Source organism: Carcharodon carcharias, chromosome 16 (assembly GCF_017639515.1).
Source record: "Carcharodon carcharias isolate sCarCar2 chromosome 16, sCarCar2.pri, whole genome shotgun sequence".
Lineage (NCBI taxonomy): Eukaryota > Metazoa > Chordata > Chondrichthyes > Lamniformes > Lamnidae > Carcharodon > Carcharodon carcharias.
The window spans coordinates 46036347-46052959 of NC_054482.1; the positions used below are offsets into that span (position 1 = coordinate 46036347).

General features: G+C 37.0%; 1 protein-coding gene across 3 annotated transcripts in view; it reads left to right on the top strand.

Annotated features, from left to right (window-relative positions):
- Nucleotides 1-16613, top strand: part of dhx9 (DEAH (Asp-Glu-Ala-His) box helicase 9) — an 86590-nt gene that overhangs the window by 12834 nt on the left and 57143 nt on the right. For 2 of the 3 annotated variants that reach the window (XM_041208069.1, XM_041208070.1), the window contains exons 4-9: nt 3749-3851; nt 6354-6460; nt 7419-7567; nt 11872-11918; nt 13920-14056; nt 14984-15073. In XM_041208069.1, the coding sequence (XP_041064003.1) occupies nt 3749-3851; nt 6354-6460; nt 7419-7567; nt 11872-11918; nt 13920-14056; nt 14984-15073 (633 nt within the window). Of the gene's footprint in view, nt 1-3748; nt 3852-6353; nt 6461-7418; nt 7568-10055; nt 10193-11871; nt 11919-13919; nt 14057-14983; nt 15074-16613 lie in introns of those variants that run through there. The other variant, XM_041208072.1, reaches the window with a different exon arrangement.

Sequence of the window (16613 nt, forward strand, 5' to 3'; positions counted from 1 at the left end):
GAATGGTGGGGCAGGCTCGAGGGATTGAATTGCCTACTCCTGCTCCTGGTTCTTATGTTCTATGTCAGTTTTAGTCCTATAGAGTGTGAGTCTGGAGAATTGGAAATGGTGGATACGTTGAATGGATATTTTGTGTCTTGTCTTCACTGTAGAAGACTTATTAAACATTGCAAAGATATTTGAAAATCCAAAGGTGAATGGGAGGGAGGTACCTTAAAATAATCACCATCACTAGGGAAAAGGTGCTGGGAAAACTATTGGACTTAATGGCTTGCAAGACCCCAGGACCAAATGGCCTGCCACCTGGGGTCTTAAAAGAATTGGCTGCAGAGATAGTTGATGCATTGGTTAAAATCTTCCTAAATTCTGGAAAGGTTCCAGTGGATTGGAAACTAGTTAATGTAACACCTTTATTCAAGAAAGGAGGGAGATAGAAAGCAGGAAACTACAGATCAGTTAGTCCAACATCTTTCATAGGGAAATTACCATTATTAAGGAGGTTGTAGCAGAATACCTAGAAAATCATAATGTGAAAGAGAAATCATGTTTAACTAATTTAGTAGAGATTTTTGAGAAAATAACAAGCAAGGTAGATAAAGGAACACCTGTAGATGTGATGTACTTGGTTTTCCACAAGGCATTTGATAAGATGCCACATCAAAACTTACTACACAGGCTAGGAGAACATGGTGTAGCAGGGGGTAACATATTAGCATGGATAAAGGATTGTTAGCTAACAGGAAGCAGAGAGAAGGGTTAATAGGCTTTTTTCAAGTTGGCAGGCAGTAACTAGTGGAGTGTCACAGGAATCAGTGCTGGGGCCTCAATTATTTACAGTCTACATCAATAATTTAGATGAAGGGACCAAATGTATGGTAGCAAAATATGTTGATGACAGCAAGATAGGTAGGAGAGCAAGTTGTCAAGAGGAGTTGGAGAGTCTGCAAAGGGAGGTTAAATGAGTGGGCAAAAAATTGTCAAATTGGGTATAATGTGGGAAAATGTGAACTTGTCCACTTTTACAAGAAAAATAGAAAAAAAACATACTATTTAAATGGAGATTGCAGAACTAGGTGTTCCATAGGGATATTGGTACATGAATCACAAAACATTAGTATGCGGTATAGCAAGTTGTTAGGAAGGCAAATGGAACGTTGGTGTTTATTGCAAGGGGAATGGAATATAAAAGTAGGGAAGTTTTACTCTAGCTGTATAGGGCTTTGGTGAGACTACATCTGAAATACTGTATTCAGTTTTGGCCTCCTTATTTGTAAAAGGATATAATTGTTAGAAGCAGCTCAGAAAAGGTTCACTCGACTCATTCCTGGGATGAAGAGCATATTTTGTGAAGAAAGCTTGAACAGCTTGAATGGCCTACACCCATTGGAGTTTAGAAGAATGAGAAGTGATCTTATTGAAATATAGAAGATCCTGAAGGGACTTGATAGGGTAGATACCAGGAGGATGTTTCCACTTGTTGGGGAGACTAGAACGAGGGGACATAGTTTAAGAATAAGAGGCCTCCCTTTTAAGATGGAGATGAGAATTTTTCTCTCAGAGGGTCGTTTGTGGGGTTCTGTTTCCCAGAAAGTGATGGAGGCTGGGTCATTGAATTTATTCAAGGCAGAGTTAAACAGATTTTTAATAGACACGGGAATCGAGGGTTATGGGGTGGGGGGGCGGCAGATAGGAAAGTAGAGTTGAGACTACAATTAGATCAGCCATGATCTTATTGAATTGTGGAGCAGGCTCGAAGGGTTGAATGGCCTACTCCTCCTAAGTCCTGTTCCCATGTTTCCAAAGCTTTTTGTCTTGCACTCATCAGGACAAATACAAGAATGCCAAATTTAAAACAATTACAATTTATACTACAAAACAAAAGGGTGCTGATTGGTCGGCAATTTGACCACAATTGGCCGAGGCGTTGCAATGGAGAAAGCTCTGGGGAGCTATAGGTGCCCCAGTTGAAGAAAAGCTGTTAAGCTTGAACGAATTCCTTTTGTTTGCAGAGAACGGGTCACTGCGTAAGATTGTATGTTGCTTCTAGTGAGACATGTTACAAGCTCGATTTATTGTCTTAAATTGGTTGCTCATGTAGCTAGCAGCGCACTCAGGATTGTTCAGCAAGTGCTACCGAATTGTGGAATTAACATCTAAAAGAAGTTTTTTTTGGGGTTTTGCAAGCGCAGGCTGGTTGAGTACAAGCTGTACTCAGCCCATTTCAAACAACATGCTGTTTGATTTGATCAGCCAGTTGCTGGGACATATGGCCTATGCACCTGACATCACACCGGCACTGATATTCATGCACGTCATTGCTCAATTGTATGGTAAGCAGAACGTCTTTTTGGGCCGACAGCAACATTCTGTTTGTGGAAAACCACTCACATAGACACTGCATAGTAGCGGCATGACAGCTTGCTTAACTTGTTGCACAGTTTTTTGAGATATTTTGCCTTTCCAGGGTAATTTGAGGTAGACCAGCTATTTTTTAGGTCTGAAATTGGTGGCCTTTGGCCCATTTGGGAGTTTGCAGGATACATAGAAAATAGGAGCAGGAGTAGGATGTTCAACCCCTCGGGCCTGCTCTGCCATTCAGATCGATCATGGCTGATTATCTACCTTAATGCCATTTCCCCATACCATCTGTATATCCCTTGATACCTTTAATATATCAAAATCTATCGATCTCCATCTTGAATATACTCAATGACTAAGCCTCTGCAGCCCTCTGGAGTATTCCAAAGATTCACCACTCTTGAGTGAAGAAATTTCTTCTCATCTCAGTTCTAAATAGCCTACCTCTTATTCTGAGATTGTGTACCCTGGTTCTAGACACCGCCCACCCCCCCACCCCCCCCAAACTAACTCTTTGTTGGAAACCTCTTTCTACCCTTTCAAGCCCTGTAAGAACTTTGTTTACTTGTTCACAGTGAACAATGATCTGAGCAGGGTAGCTTTGATGTGGTCTATTTTGTATCAAACTTGCAAGGTGAGCAAATGGCGAGAGCCCTATTTACAAGATTGCTGGCGACCAATCTTAGTGCCTTGAGCTATATGTACCCCAAAGCATATATTGACCAGTGAAGGAAGGCTTGCAGTGGATTGTAACGGAGAACCCATTAGCAGATTTATCTTTGAGGAAATGGAGTGCATTAGACTGCTCCATCTCAAAAGTGAATTTGAGCACAGGATGGAGCTTATTAAGGTGTGTAAGGAAATCCTTATACATGGCTGCAGATCTTGAACATATCATCTCCATGTTAGAATTATGTATGACGTTGTACGTTAGAGCTCATTGAATCAAAAATGCATTTCTTGTAGAAACAGATGAAAATGTTTGTGAGCGCTGGGCCTGGAGAGGATCGCATGACTATACCATCTACTTGGGTTTACGTGCAGCCAATGTGTCAATCAATTAGCACCGTTTTCCCCTGCGGTATAAATTCTTGTGATCATTTGAAATTTGGCATTCTTGCATTTGTCCTGATGAGGGCAAGGCTAAAAGCTCCAGCAACATGTCTCTCTTTTCAGCAGTATTAAAGTTTATTTAGATTTATGTGCTTAATTCCAGTCGGTTCCTTTTTTCAGGTACTTGATCCTGGCAGCAATTTTATTGCTTCAATTAGAACCAAACTTTACACTGGTCTATCAGAGCGCTTGTCCATATATGTATATGTCAATAAGTACTTTATAGATGTAAACTATTTAATTAAATGGTGATGATTACCTTCTTTAATTCTGATAGGGTGTTGAACCTGATGCTGTTGATAGTGGTCAGAGTGGCGTGCTGGGGGAATTGCCATCTGATGTTCCCTGTCCTCCTCACTTGGCTATAAAGACTGAAACAGGTGAGCCTTTCTGCATTTTTTTAAAAGTAGGATTATTTTGGGCATTTAAAATACACTTTGAACAAATTTCTCCATGTCTGGGAGATGTTAATAGGACACTAAAGCTAATTCAAGGTGGAGTTGCAATAAAGTGTTTTATTTCGTGAAACATAAATTAACATTTTCACCATACAAGCCAAAAACAGCTTATTTTCGTGCAGTAATATCTGCTTATTGTGAGATTAGTCATGCATTTACTTGGCTTATTCTTTTCATACTTTATGCTAAATTTGGTGCGATCATTTCCCTCAGTTCAGAATTTGCCAGATACAATGAGGACTGATAAAATGCCATCTAGCTTTTCTTTTCCGTGAACCAACTCAATTTCCACTTGAACTGTTAGCTGGCCAAACTTCCCCTTTTTTTGTATGCATGAGTCTCTGGATAATACTCGCAACCAGGAAAGAACTTGTACAGTAGTTTGTCATAGTTTTGTGTGGAAAACGTTGTGAAAATTGCAACAGCTAAGAATAAGCAAGAATTTTGCATAAGTACATAGATGTACTAAATATAATTATTGAGAATTTTTCAGCTATCTTACCTTCCCCAAAGAAAACTCATCTATGTTTAATTAAGAAATCATGCAGTGAATGACTAAGAAGTCAAAAACAAACTGTGATTTGACATGTTAATTGCTATTTCTACAATTTCCTGTGATCAATTTTTAATTACACCTGCACCATCCATATTGTGACAGAAAAAATCCTTTCCTTGTGTATGTCGCACTATGTATAGGTCTGTGTTGATTTTCACCGGCCACTGATTCATACATTTGTAGATTTTATTCTTCTGCTGCTTCCAACTTTTATATAAAGCTGTTTGACCAGTGTTTGTTAGGATTCTGAATGCATTTCATTTAATGAGTATTAGGAATAATAGAGAGCCTTTCAATGAATCCTGAAGCATTTTATTCCATACTCTTCCTTTCCCCCACCTTGATGTCAGTACCCAAGTAAATGCTTCACCATTTAAAAAAAATCTATACCCAATTTATACTGTGAGTTTCAGTAGTCGCCCAAGGACCTTTAATAATGGCTGTTGGAAATTTAAATATACCATGTCAGGGATTGACTGCTTGGAATGTCACTCCTAAAAAGAAGAGGTGCATAGTCAGGCATGATTTTGTTCGTCTAAAGTCAAAGAGATGAACTTCACATGTCATACAAAATAATGGACTTGTTTTTACATAGCACCATTCAATTCCTCTTTGGCTGTAAAGTGCTCTGAGAGACAATGAACTTTTGAATTACAGTCATGGGCTTTTATCATGAGCTAAATGACAAGTTAATCTATTTTTGTGGCTTTGGTTGATGCCTAGGTTTTAGGACACTGGGACAGCTCTGATTTTATTAAATAGTGCCTTAGGATCATTTACATTCGCCTAAATAGAGAGGACATCTGTTTAATGTCCCGTACCAAAGGCAACAGTCCCTCAATAATGTATTGTCAGCCTAGATTATGCGGTCAAGTCCTGGAGTGGATCAGAGGTGAGAGTCGAACAACTGTAACAAGCTGACCCAGGTAGAACAAAGGGCACTTAAATTTACAACGCACGCCATAAATTGTTTTGAAGTTTGTTTCTGGATTGATCTTCAACTACCAGCTTTTGTTGTTCTGGCCAGGTACAGGTGACTTAAGATTCATGGAAGAAGAAAAAGAAAGCAAGACTTCAATTTATATAGCACCTTTCACATCCGCCAGACACCTTAAAGTGCTTTACAGCCAATGAAGTACTTTTGAAGTGTAGTTAACGCTTTAATGTAAGAAACACAACAGCCAATTTGTGCACAATGTTAAAATGACTGGATAATCTATTTTTATGATGTCGATTGAGATATAAATATGGCCAGAACACTGGGGATAACTTATCTGCTCCTCCTACCATGGGATGTTTTAAGTTCACCTGAGAGGGCAGATGAGGCCATAGTTTAATGCCTCATCAACATCCTAAAGATCATTATTGACCAGAACCTTTAAGTGTGGTGGAAGTAGATTTAATAGGGAATTAGATAAATAATTAAAAAGGAAAAAAAAAAGTGTGATCGGGCAATGGGGTGCGAGCAGAATTACTTGGATAGTCCTATCAAAGAGCCAGGCCATGCACAAAAGGCTTAATGTCCCCTTTCTGTGCTGTTTCACTTTATGATTCTGTAAAAACAGTTCCATTAATTTTAAATTTCCAAGCACTACATCTTGATTGAATATAGCAAGCCAGTTCATGCATGAAGATGCCATGACCATCTGTGGTAAGCCCAGTGAAAAACAGTTCTTTGCCGCTGATCTAAAAAATGTCTCTGGTTTGAATTGATATGACATATTGATATGGATGCAGGATGTGTGCGTCAGGTACCAGCAATTCAAAAGCAATATCAGAGTGCCTTTAAATTTGACCTGAGTGTATTGTAGAAAAGGTTATAATAATGCTCTTTAAAAGTGTTGCTTAAAATGATTCTGCCTTTGTAGGTCCTGGCAATGGAGGAGGCGGGGGAGGAGGATTCGGTGGTTATTGGGAACGTGGAGCCAACCTAAAGGAATATTATGAGAAAAGAGATGAACAGGAAGCCCAAGCAGTAAGGGATATGTATATGTTAAGTAGAGCTGTACTGTGACTGACTTCAGTAGTTCAATATGTTCATTAAAGTAGTTTGGGAAACATTTTCTGCATAACACATACTAATAAATACAGACAAAATAACATCTCCCTAAAGAAAAATACTGCGATGCTGGAAATCGAAAATAAAAACTGAAATACATAGGTCTGGCAGCTTCTGTGGAGAGAAACAGAGTTAAGGTTTCAGGTCATGCCCTTTCATCGGAACATTTTCTCTTGTTTGCAATTTTTGAATTCAGATTGAACCAAGTTATGTGTTGTAAAAAAAAAAGATAAAGCCTCTGAAATGAAAGTTCAGATTGCCTTTTGTTCGGATTCATATTTGTGTCTATTTGCACTTCATGTCTTCTTGTTAAAAGGCATAATTAATGTCCTCCTGTTATATTGCATAATCAGTAGAATAGACAATCAGATATGGTGTCATGGTGGGTCAGTGCATGGTGTGGTGTGGCATTGGGTTACACAAGGAGGTTTAATCTCTGATCCGTTGTGAGGTAACTGGGTGGTGATGGTGGTACTGAAGTTGGTATTGATGCCTTTGGTTTAGGAAACAAGCAGAATGAGCAGAATTCTTGCTTCTCAATATAGAAACTGCATGAAAACATGACTTTGCTGTTATGGATCTTATGCAAGTAGGAGCAGGGACCTTGACCAATTTAGTTTTGACCCGTCTTTCCCTTTCTTTGGGTATAACACTGGTTGAGATTGATAGCTTACCACAGACCAAGAGTTGAGCTGAATACCTCAATGTATTTGGCAATCTATTTAGACAGTCACTGCAGGAATAATTGTTTTTCTTCAATGTTTGTTTTATGTAAGCTTTTTGAAAATACAGCCAGGGCAGTTTGTGTATTAAAAAAACTAAAGTAACATTATTTTTGTACAACTCTTCGTAACAAAATAACTACTTTTCCTAGACTCTGGAATCTGAAGGCTTGGATTTGAATGCTGGTCTTCATGGCAACTGGACACTTGAAAATGCCAAAGCTCAACTTAACCAATTCTTCCAAAAAGAGAAGATTCAAGCAGATTATAAGTATTCACAAGTGGGACCTGACCACAACAGGTTTGGCATATTTTAATTGTGGACTAATCAATTGAGCAATTCTACAATAATAATTTTCATGGTTTTTATTTTGTGCATTTCTGAGATGGTCAATTAGTATCCTACCAATCCCCCTCTTCTGGAATGAAGTTAACTTTCAATAATGGGAACAATGTGACTGTTGCCTCCACAGGCTGCCTTAACTGGTGGTGGTGGTTGCACTGATCTGCTTGTAATAAAAGTAGTAATTCTCCCAGAAACTACAAGAATAGCGCAACTCAGTCCATCTCATTGAATGAATAGATGTTCCAGAGTAAACATTGTATCTGTCATATTCAGTAAATCAAATGTATATTGACCTTTTAAATCCAGAAGATAGTTACTCCAGTTACTTCTAAGAACTACAAAAGTTGCAAACTACTTTAAATGGGTAGAGTTGGCTCAGTGGTAGCACATACACCTCTGAATTGGAAATTTGTGGATTGAGTACGGACTTCAGAGATTTAAGCACATATTCTAAGTGAGGTGCTGCAGTCAAGGATGCTGTCTTTTAGACGAAATATTAAACTGTGAATTCATCTGCCCCTTCAGATGGATATAAAATATCCCATGTGAAGATTGCCATAGGAGTAGCATCATCCTGGTTAACATTTATCTCTTAACCAACCTCCCAAAGAAGAAGCTGTGCTTGCTTTTCTCATGACAACAATGACAACATCTCAACTGTATTTTATTGAGAAGTGCTTGGGATGCTTTGAGGATGTAAATAGTGCTCTGTAAATGCAACTTATTTCTTATGCTGCCAGAATTTCTTGTATTTTTAATTTCCTAAATCAGGCACCAATTTGCTTTATATTCAAAACTGAAAATAACTTGAAAATGCAACAGAAACCATTGGCAACTTTTTTTGCCATGATTCAGACTAACCTAGATGGCAAAGATGCATTATGCACAAGAATAAACTTCTTTACTCAAAAAAGTTAAATTCTTGTTTTTTTTTAGTTTCTACCTTGTTGCCCTGGATCGTGTATCAGTAGCAACTGAGAAAGATGACTTGGTAATCTCCCAGGTCATTGCAGTGCCATTCTGAATAATAGTATTAGATTGTTTTAAAACTTGACCTTTTTTCCTGCCTGTTTGATCTCCTGTCATGCCTTGGAAAAGTATGTAAGGATCAATAAGCAGAGAAAAACCAGAAAAGATGGAACTTGAAGGACCAGCGAAAATACACCTTGAGATTGCTTTTGGAATTGCCAGCAGCATTCTCATATTCCTCATCATACTGTTATTGAAATTGGTGACAATGCTGCAGGGTAAATTTATAATGTTAAATGTATGTACATGGACTGTAAAAGACAGTTTGCCTCATTTGATCAGTTTGAACTGTACACCAACTATTCAATGTTTAGGGTTTTTAATCCGTAGTTACTCAAAATTGATTTGAATAACAAGGAAATTTTAGCTAAACAAAGCCATAATGTACTATTTAGATCACATCAAGTTTTTAAATTGGTGTTGAATACTTCAACATTGAAGCACGAGGATTGACTATTATGACCCTTTAACTCAGAAGTGACAGAATGTAAACCTAATACATTTATGAAACTGAAGGAGCAGGTAAGTGGGCATTGTACTCACCTGTGAGAAAACTAGTGTGAGAGAAAAGTATTTTCTTAAACTGACTGTCATAGAAATATTCCAGTTGTAACTGATGATTTTTGTTTGATTGAAAACTGAGTTATTCCATACTTCATGGTATGGTACCAGTATGTTTCTCAGCCAGCTTGCCATGTTATATAGAGCTTTCTACGGGGTAGTTGCCCAGTACCCCTATGAATGCTAAGGACACTTAAATATGATATAGTAGATACCTGCTACTTGGGAAATAAATCAGCAGATTGGTGAATTTTTATCGGACTTCAGGACGTAATATATTCAAAAATGATGATTTCCATTTATTTGAAAATTTTATGACTTTACTGGGCCAAGTAGCAGGGATCTACTGTATAAACACTTTCCTATGTTGACTATACTTTTGGGAGGGTACTAAATTACCTAATTCTATTCCACCTCCCAAAATGTTGTGTTTTTATGCTGTATGGTAAAATCTTGAGTATGCAAAATGTTCATTACTTTTGAGGGCAAAAAACATTGGTGCACATCAGTTATGTACTTTGGAAACTCAGTGGGCAGAAGGTTCTGAGCTGTCTACTTTAATGGTACTATGAATTCAAAAGTTAGTGTGTTAGATTGCAAATATTTTTACAACAGGGATGAATAATGTGTAGATAGAAAACTAAAAAGTGACAAACTTGTCACTGCTTTAACCTGTCATGGGGGTGAGGTGACACCAGAAACCTCTCTTGCAAACATGTGACGTTGCTTAGGCTGCACTAAGCTGTCACATGGTATCCTTCCATTGTAGGGATGATGGTACAAGCAATCATAGACAGCTATTGATTTCTGGTGTCACTTTTCCTATAGGTGTTCTAGGGGACCTAGGGCTGATGGAGATTGGAACTTTACTGAGCTTGGCAGAGAAACATACTGGCATCCAAGATTGGTGGATAATGGGCCTATTAACAGGCTTCTCAGAATCGTGAAGTTGCTGTGCTTGATCTCAGTTGACCAAATATAGGATCAGAAGTGAGTTATACAGATTTAAAAAATAAGACCCATGCATAGTGCTGAAGAAAAACTGTGGATACCAAGAACTAGATTCCGGGACTGAGTCAAATATTGATGGGGTAACTTTATTTGGCACATCATTTGCTTGTTATCTTTAGAACTGCGCAACCAAAACTCATATTTGGATACGTGTGTTAAAGCACTAGAAAATTGGGGTGATATGACAATGCATGCTTTACTTTATTCTTTATGGAATTGGTCAGTCAGGAAGCTAGTTCCAACTCAATAGTTTTCCATTCAAATGCTAATGCATGGTTGAAATTAACCATATATATATAATGTTGCATTTACCAAAGTGTATTGTGTGCAAGTATGAAACAAAAGAGGAATAATAAGTGCATGAAAATGTTTTTCTTAAAAGCATCTCACTGACATTTTTTTAAATTACAGGTATAAATGGAGAAAGTCTTAATGCAGCTTAAAATCTTTGCATGATGTGTTCCAGTTCCTTTTTATATCAATTATTTTTAAGTGTATCTTCTATAAAATGTCTGAATTTACTACATAGATGAATAGGTAGTTTATGGCAATTGATTATGATCAGATTCAGAAATAAAAAGAAATTGCATGCAAAAACTCAGGCACTTAAAATTAGAGCACAAAGTTCTTCAAAACTAGGAAATTCAATGCTTTCTTGTAACCGTTATTTTGTTATATACATCAGTCATTTATTTTGTTTGTATCACAGGTAAAAAGTGGATTCATAAATGAGTATGGAATTTATTAAGTACTTCCACGCAAGTGTATGGCAAATATTTCCAAATACTTCTAAGCCTATTTATGGCAAAAGATGGGTTACATAAGCTGCTGTACTCAGCTGTGATGCACAGTAAGATGATGAAATTTAACCAAAATTGGCTTATGGGGCTTAAAAATAAGTTCCATACAATCAATGCCCTACCAACTATGACTAAAAGTTTTACAGTTTATGTCAAGACTGTGTTGTAAACCCAATTAACCATTTTAAACTAAGGATTTTTGTTTGTCAATTGATATTCAGGCTTCTCTCTTCCGCTCAATATTTTTGTGTTAAAAGGTGCATACATGACCATCTAGGGAGTTAAACCAATTCTTCTCTGTAACCCTACCCTTGGAGGTATGCAAGTAGATGGGTCTGACTTGCCACTGGGATTTCTACTTAATTGCGTGCCTAAAATGAAAATGTCGCCTTGTGTGGAGACATTGGTGTAAACACTTGGTCTGTAATTCCTGCGCAGCAGCCAGTAATGTTGTGCCACTAATTGTGTACTGTGCTCAAAATTTGCATTGCTCCACTGAAGTTGGTTGTATTTGTTTTTGAATCCCTTTGAATTTTGACCTTGTTTACTATTTAGACATATCTGATCTTCACCTTTAGAAGCTGGAACATATGGAACATTTAAACTCATTCTTTGAATTTCTAAATTACTACTTGCAGCAATTTTATCTCTTATGTCCAACGTTTTTGCATAGAGTGCTGCATTCCCAATTCATCAAATCATGCCTGTAGTATAAAAATTAAATATTCAAATCTTTTATCATTTGTTCAGAATGTGCTGAGCGTTATTTAGTTAAGTTTATTACACATTTCGGTGTCAGTGAGATGGTGGAAGTGCTGAAACGACAGGGTTAATTTCATGTTGTGCATGTCATTTCAGGAGTTTTATTGCAGAGATGACTATTCACGTGAGACAGCTGGGAAGAAGTAAGTAGCCACTTGCATTTTGACATGAATAACTTCACTGTTAACTTTGTTTACAAGCCTTACAGTCATTTTAACAAGCTGCAGTAACAGCTTAGCTGCTATGCAGTAGTGTCTAAAGGACCTTCAGCCCATCAAATCAGTATGCATCCATTAAATTAATGAAATAATCAAGAGCAAAATGAGAATTCTTGATCTAACATTTTTTAAAAAATGAAATTGCTCACAAAAGTGGGGAGAAATTGTATTTTCAGTGAAAGACTGAAGCCAATAAGTACGGAGATTAGTAGAATAAATCAGTATATATGAATGAAGCGAATAAAATTTTATATTTTTATGCCAATAAATTGGGAAATTGAAAATTCCAAGTTTCTACTTTAGGCATGTAGAGGTACAGTGGTTACTGTATATAAGACTAGAATTTTTATGTCCCTCATTCAGGGTTAAAAGGTGAACAGTTCTCTAAACTTGGACCAAGTCCTCTTTCAGGGTTTCATCCCGGTTGGTTTCTCTCTTAACAAAGCAGTTTTACCAAAGTTGATAGCCACAAAAGGAGTAACAATATCAACTCTTGTTGTAATTTATTGCTCTGCTCCTCCACTGTTTTGCTACTTAAATGGCAACTTTTCTTAAACTGATTTAAAATTGGAAAATGCCCAACTGATTAAATGCAGTGAGATTAATTTTAACATCAGGAGCCAGTGTCAGGTCTAAAGTTTGGAGAGAGCATATAGGATTACATTGGTTGAGAAGAGCGAAAATATATTTGCAGACACCAGTTAACGTAAAGGTGAGAATCTTGATTGATAGAAGCTTTGTTCAGTGATCCCCATCTTATATGAGAATCATGGATTTTTTTGAGGTGGAATTTTGGACAGACTCGTCTTGTATTTAAGTATATATGTCTGTCCCACAGTTGCTGTCAAGTATAATGTTCTATCATCACAGTGAAGAAAATAAAACACATTCTGTATTCTGCATTGAGATGAATTATGATTCATGGGTGATGATGACTGAAGCATCGTTTTACCAGCAAATAATTGTAATTTTTTTGATGTAGTTTAATTGCAGTAAAGAAATGTGGGTTCAAACTGGAATCCATGCACTGATCCGAGGATTAGGAAGCATTCTTCCACTCTGTGCGTAAAGCAATCTCTGTTCACGATTGAGGCCATCACCCTATTTCCAGCCAAGCTTTAACTCGATCCAGATAGGTCCATTTGAATCCTTACTTGGAAGTGGGGAACTTGAAGTGAGGCACAGTTGAGTCTTGTTTGTGTTGTACATTTTGTTGAGTAATAATTCTCTCTCCCATGTCCATTCTTAAACTTCAAATTCTTTTGAATCTTATGTACATTATCTGTTTAGATTGCTAACTATTTAAAGACACGTCGTATTCTTGGTAAATCCTTTACATTGATAAGATGACAGTCTGAATGCGTGACAGTTATGTCAAAGATAGTGGCTTATCCATACAATTTGTAGCTAGTCTATCAGTTGCCATTGAAGTTTGACTAAACTTCACTTGCTCAAGTGATTATCCCTTTTAGCCAGCTGAACATTTTCAGGTACATGGAATTTAGTAAGCAGCAATAAGTTAAAACTGACTGAAAGGTTACAAGTTTAGTTTACAATACTTAGGATGGTGAGTGCCACATATTTTAAAAAATAATTAAAAAAAATATTTTCACTGATGTTGAAAATTAACTTATTGTATAATTTACAAGAACAGTTTGATTGTAGAAGAATATACATGAGCGATAATTGCATGGCGATAACCTTGAATTTGTGCGCTACAGGAATAATAGTCATTGCAGTTTTATAACCCAGTAATTATAATGGTAGCAGGTGGGATCCTAAAGCATCTCGTTGCTTGAAGTGATTTTTATTTGCCTTGAAGTTGCTAGATAGGGCATCCTGTGGAACTCCATGCGCTGCATAAATAATGTTGTGAAATTCATGCTGAAAGATGAATTGTTTGTATTGTTTCCTCCCTCTATTAAGGAATCACAGCCCGTGAACATGGCTCAAATAAGAAACTGGCTGCACAGTCATGTGCGCTGTCATTGGTCAGACAGCTTTACCATCTGGGGGTGTTTGAAGCTTTCACTGGACACACAAAGAAAAAAGAAACAGAAAAGGTGAGTAATTTAACACGGTGAGTGTTTCATGACATTGCATGTTACTGTAGTGCAAGATAAAGGCACTATTTTGTGATGAAATTTTCTTGTATCAAATCTTCCTTTTGTCATGGTTGTTTGAATTGATTTGTGATGCCATAAACTGACTGACAAAATAACTATTCTAATGGCTTCCACATTAACTCAGTTGGTTTAACAATGAATACTTGAGCAGACTTAAGATTTTTTTTGTCAACCCTCAGTTCCCTTTTCAGCCAAGTCGAAGAGGCATAGCAGTGAGCTTTCTTGTCTCCTGATTAGGGGATAAAATGGATCAAGGTTCCTGATCATTATCCAGTAGTCCCTACTGTAAGTGTGAATGTTGGATAGAAATTAGAATAGAAAAAGATTCATCATTGATGATTTCTGCATTTGACTATCTTGATGATCATTGTCATACATGAGGAATAGCTGGGGTACTGGTGGATGATGAGCACCCATGGAATCTTGTGTCTGCTATGAGTTCATGTCTTTAAGAAAAGAAGGGAAAAAATGAACTCGTATAAGGAAAGTAAATGTTTGCTGCAGTGCCTTTAAGAAGTAGATGAGGTGGAATAGAGTGTTTTCAGTATGAAGTACTTCATTTCCCTCTTCCAAGAAATAATAGTTAATGCCAAGCCCCAGATCTAAGCTTTTTGAAATTTCATAACGTCTAAGCACAGTGCGGAGTGTCCTGATTTCTATATATTTCAGAATAATGCTGTGCTACAGACTCTGCAAATCACTGTCCAAGGAGGATCAGTGAGATTTTGGCCTTTCAAAAGTTTAGCATTTGTGAAATTCACAGTAGAAAACTTTTTCTGTCTGGAATGGCTTTCTGTAAATTGTTTTGCTGAGATTTCTTGACTTGTGAAAAGGTTTTTAAGTTGATGTCATTTATTCTTAAAGGTGGAACCATATGATCTAAATATTGCTAGTGACTTGGAACGTCAGCTTGAATCTGTTGTACATGAACTGGGATTGCAGCTTGTACCACCAGTAAGTATTCATAATATTTATAAATTATATATGAATTGAAATTTGCTGGAAATATTGAGAGGAAGAAAGTAGTCTTGAGTGTCCTCCTGTTACTAGTTAGTTTAAAATATTGTGTCAATGTTGTCCGTAGTTTATCTTCTATATGATAAAATGAAATTCATTTGCTGTTTTTGATACTGCTCAAAGCAGTGATGCCACATATTGGAGGGCCATTGCATGATGGCATCCAGCCTTCCTCTGTAGCTTTTCCATCTTTTACTGGACCACTGTTGGCATAGCTATAATGACCAATTTAAAAGACTATTATCAGTGGAAGCCTGAAAATAGATTTTCTTGCTTGAATTTGGAAAGGGATATAAGGAGCAAAATGGGGAACTACATGTAATATATATCTAAATAAAAAAAATACACAAACTGTTTTCATTTTGTAAACTTATTGCATTTTTAAGGCAAACCATTTATAGAATTTGTTTTAAATTGTTATCCAGCCTATTAATCTCCATCAACTAGCATTGTTTCCCAGTGGATGTCTCACTTTATTCGCTTGATTGCTCTAAATTTAAATGTAGGTGTACATTTTTGGTTGTAATCAGAAGTGTTTGGGATGTGCTGTGAGTTAGAGAAGCTTTTTTCTGTAGAGAAAAGATCTCAGACTCGTGACATTATTTATGCCCAGAGAGAGATTTGATGCCTCCACCTCAACTTAGTGAATAAGCCCTATTTAAACTGGAATAGTATTCAACTCAAGTGGAATAAAAATGGCTGGCGCCAGTCAACCTGTGTCCTGTTTCTGTTCTATCTAATCCTCAAATGGTTTTAGTGAGCATTCGCTTCTGCTGTTGCTTCTCTTTGCATTACTGTTATACATGAGGGAGGAAGTTTGTGAGGCGTTGTATTATGGCTGTGAGACACTTAATGGTATTGGAGAAATTTGGCAGGTTTGGAGAAAAGTAAATGTAACTATCTTTTTTCAAATTGAATGTTATTAACTCGCTAATTTCATTTTTGTATCGGACATTTGTTAGACTGGAATGTTACAGGTTTAAATTAATGCATGGAAAGACACAAAATAAACACGCATCAGTTTTGGAAACTGAGGCCCTTCCCACAGCACTATTTGAAGAGCAGGGATGTTTTCCTAGTGCCCTGGCCAATGTTTATCCTTTAACCAACACCTAAAAACGGATGAAGTGGTCATTTATTTCACTGATGTTATGACACAGCAGTTGGTAAAGGCTGAGTTGTTTAAATCCCAGAGGGAAACTTGAACAACTGTCATAACCTGTATTTTCAATTGGTATGTTGAGATGCAGCTCTGAATTCAGGAATAAAATCACCAAGCCTTGAAGGTTTTTTATATAAAACTAGATTAAACATTTATTAATGTATCAACAAATTAAACACATTACATGTCTACAGGTTACTTCCATAATAACTTTTAAACAAATCCCTAAATTAATCACTCCCAGGTAAATCTTCACCAAGGCAACAATAACCAATAGACTTTAAACAGACACCAGGCAAAGCACGTTTGACCGTA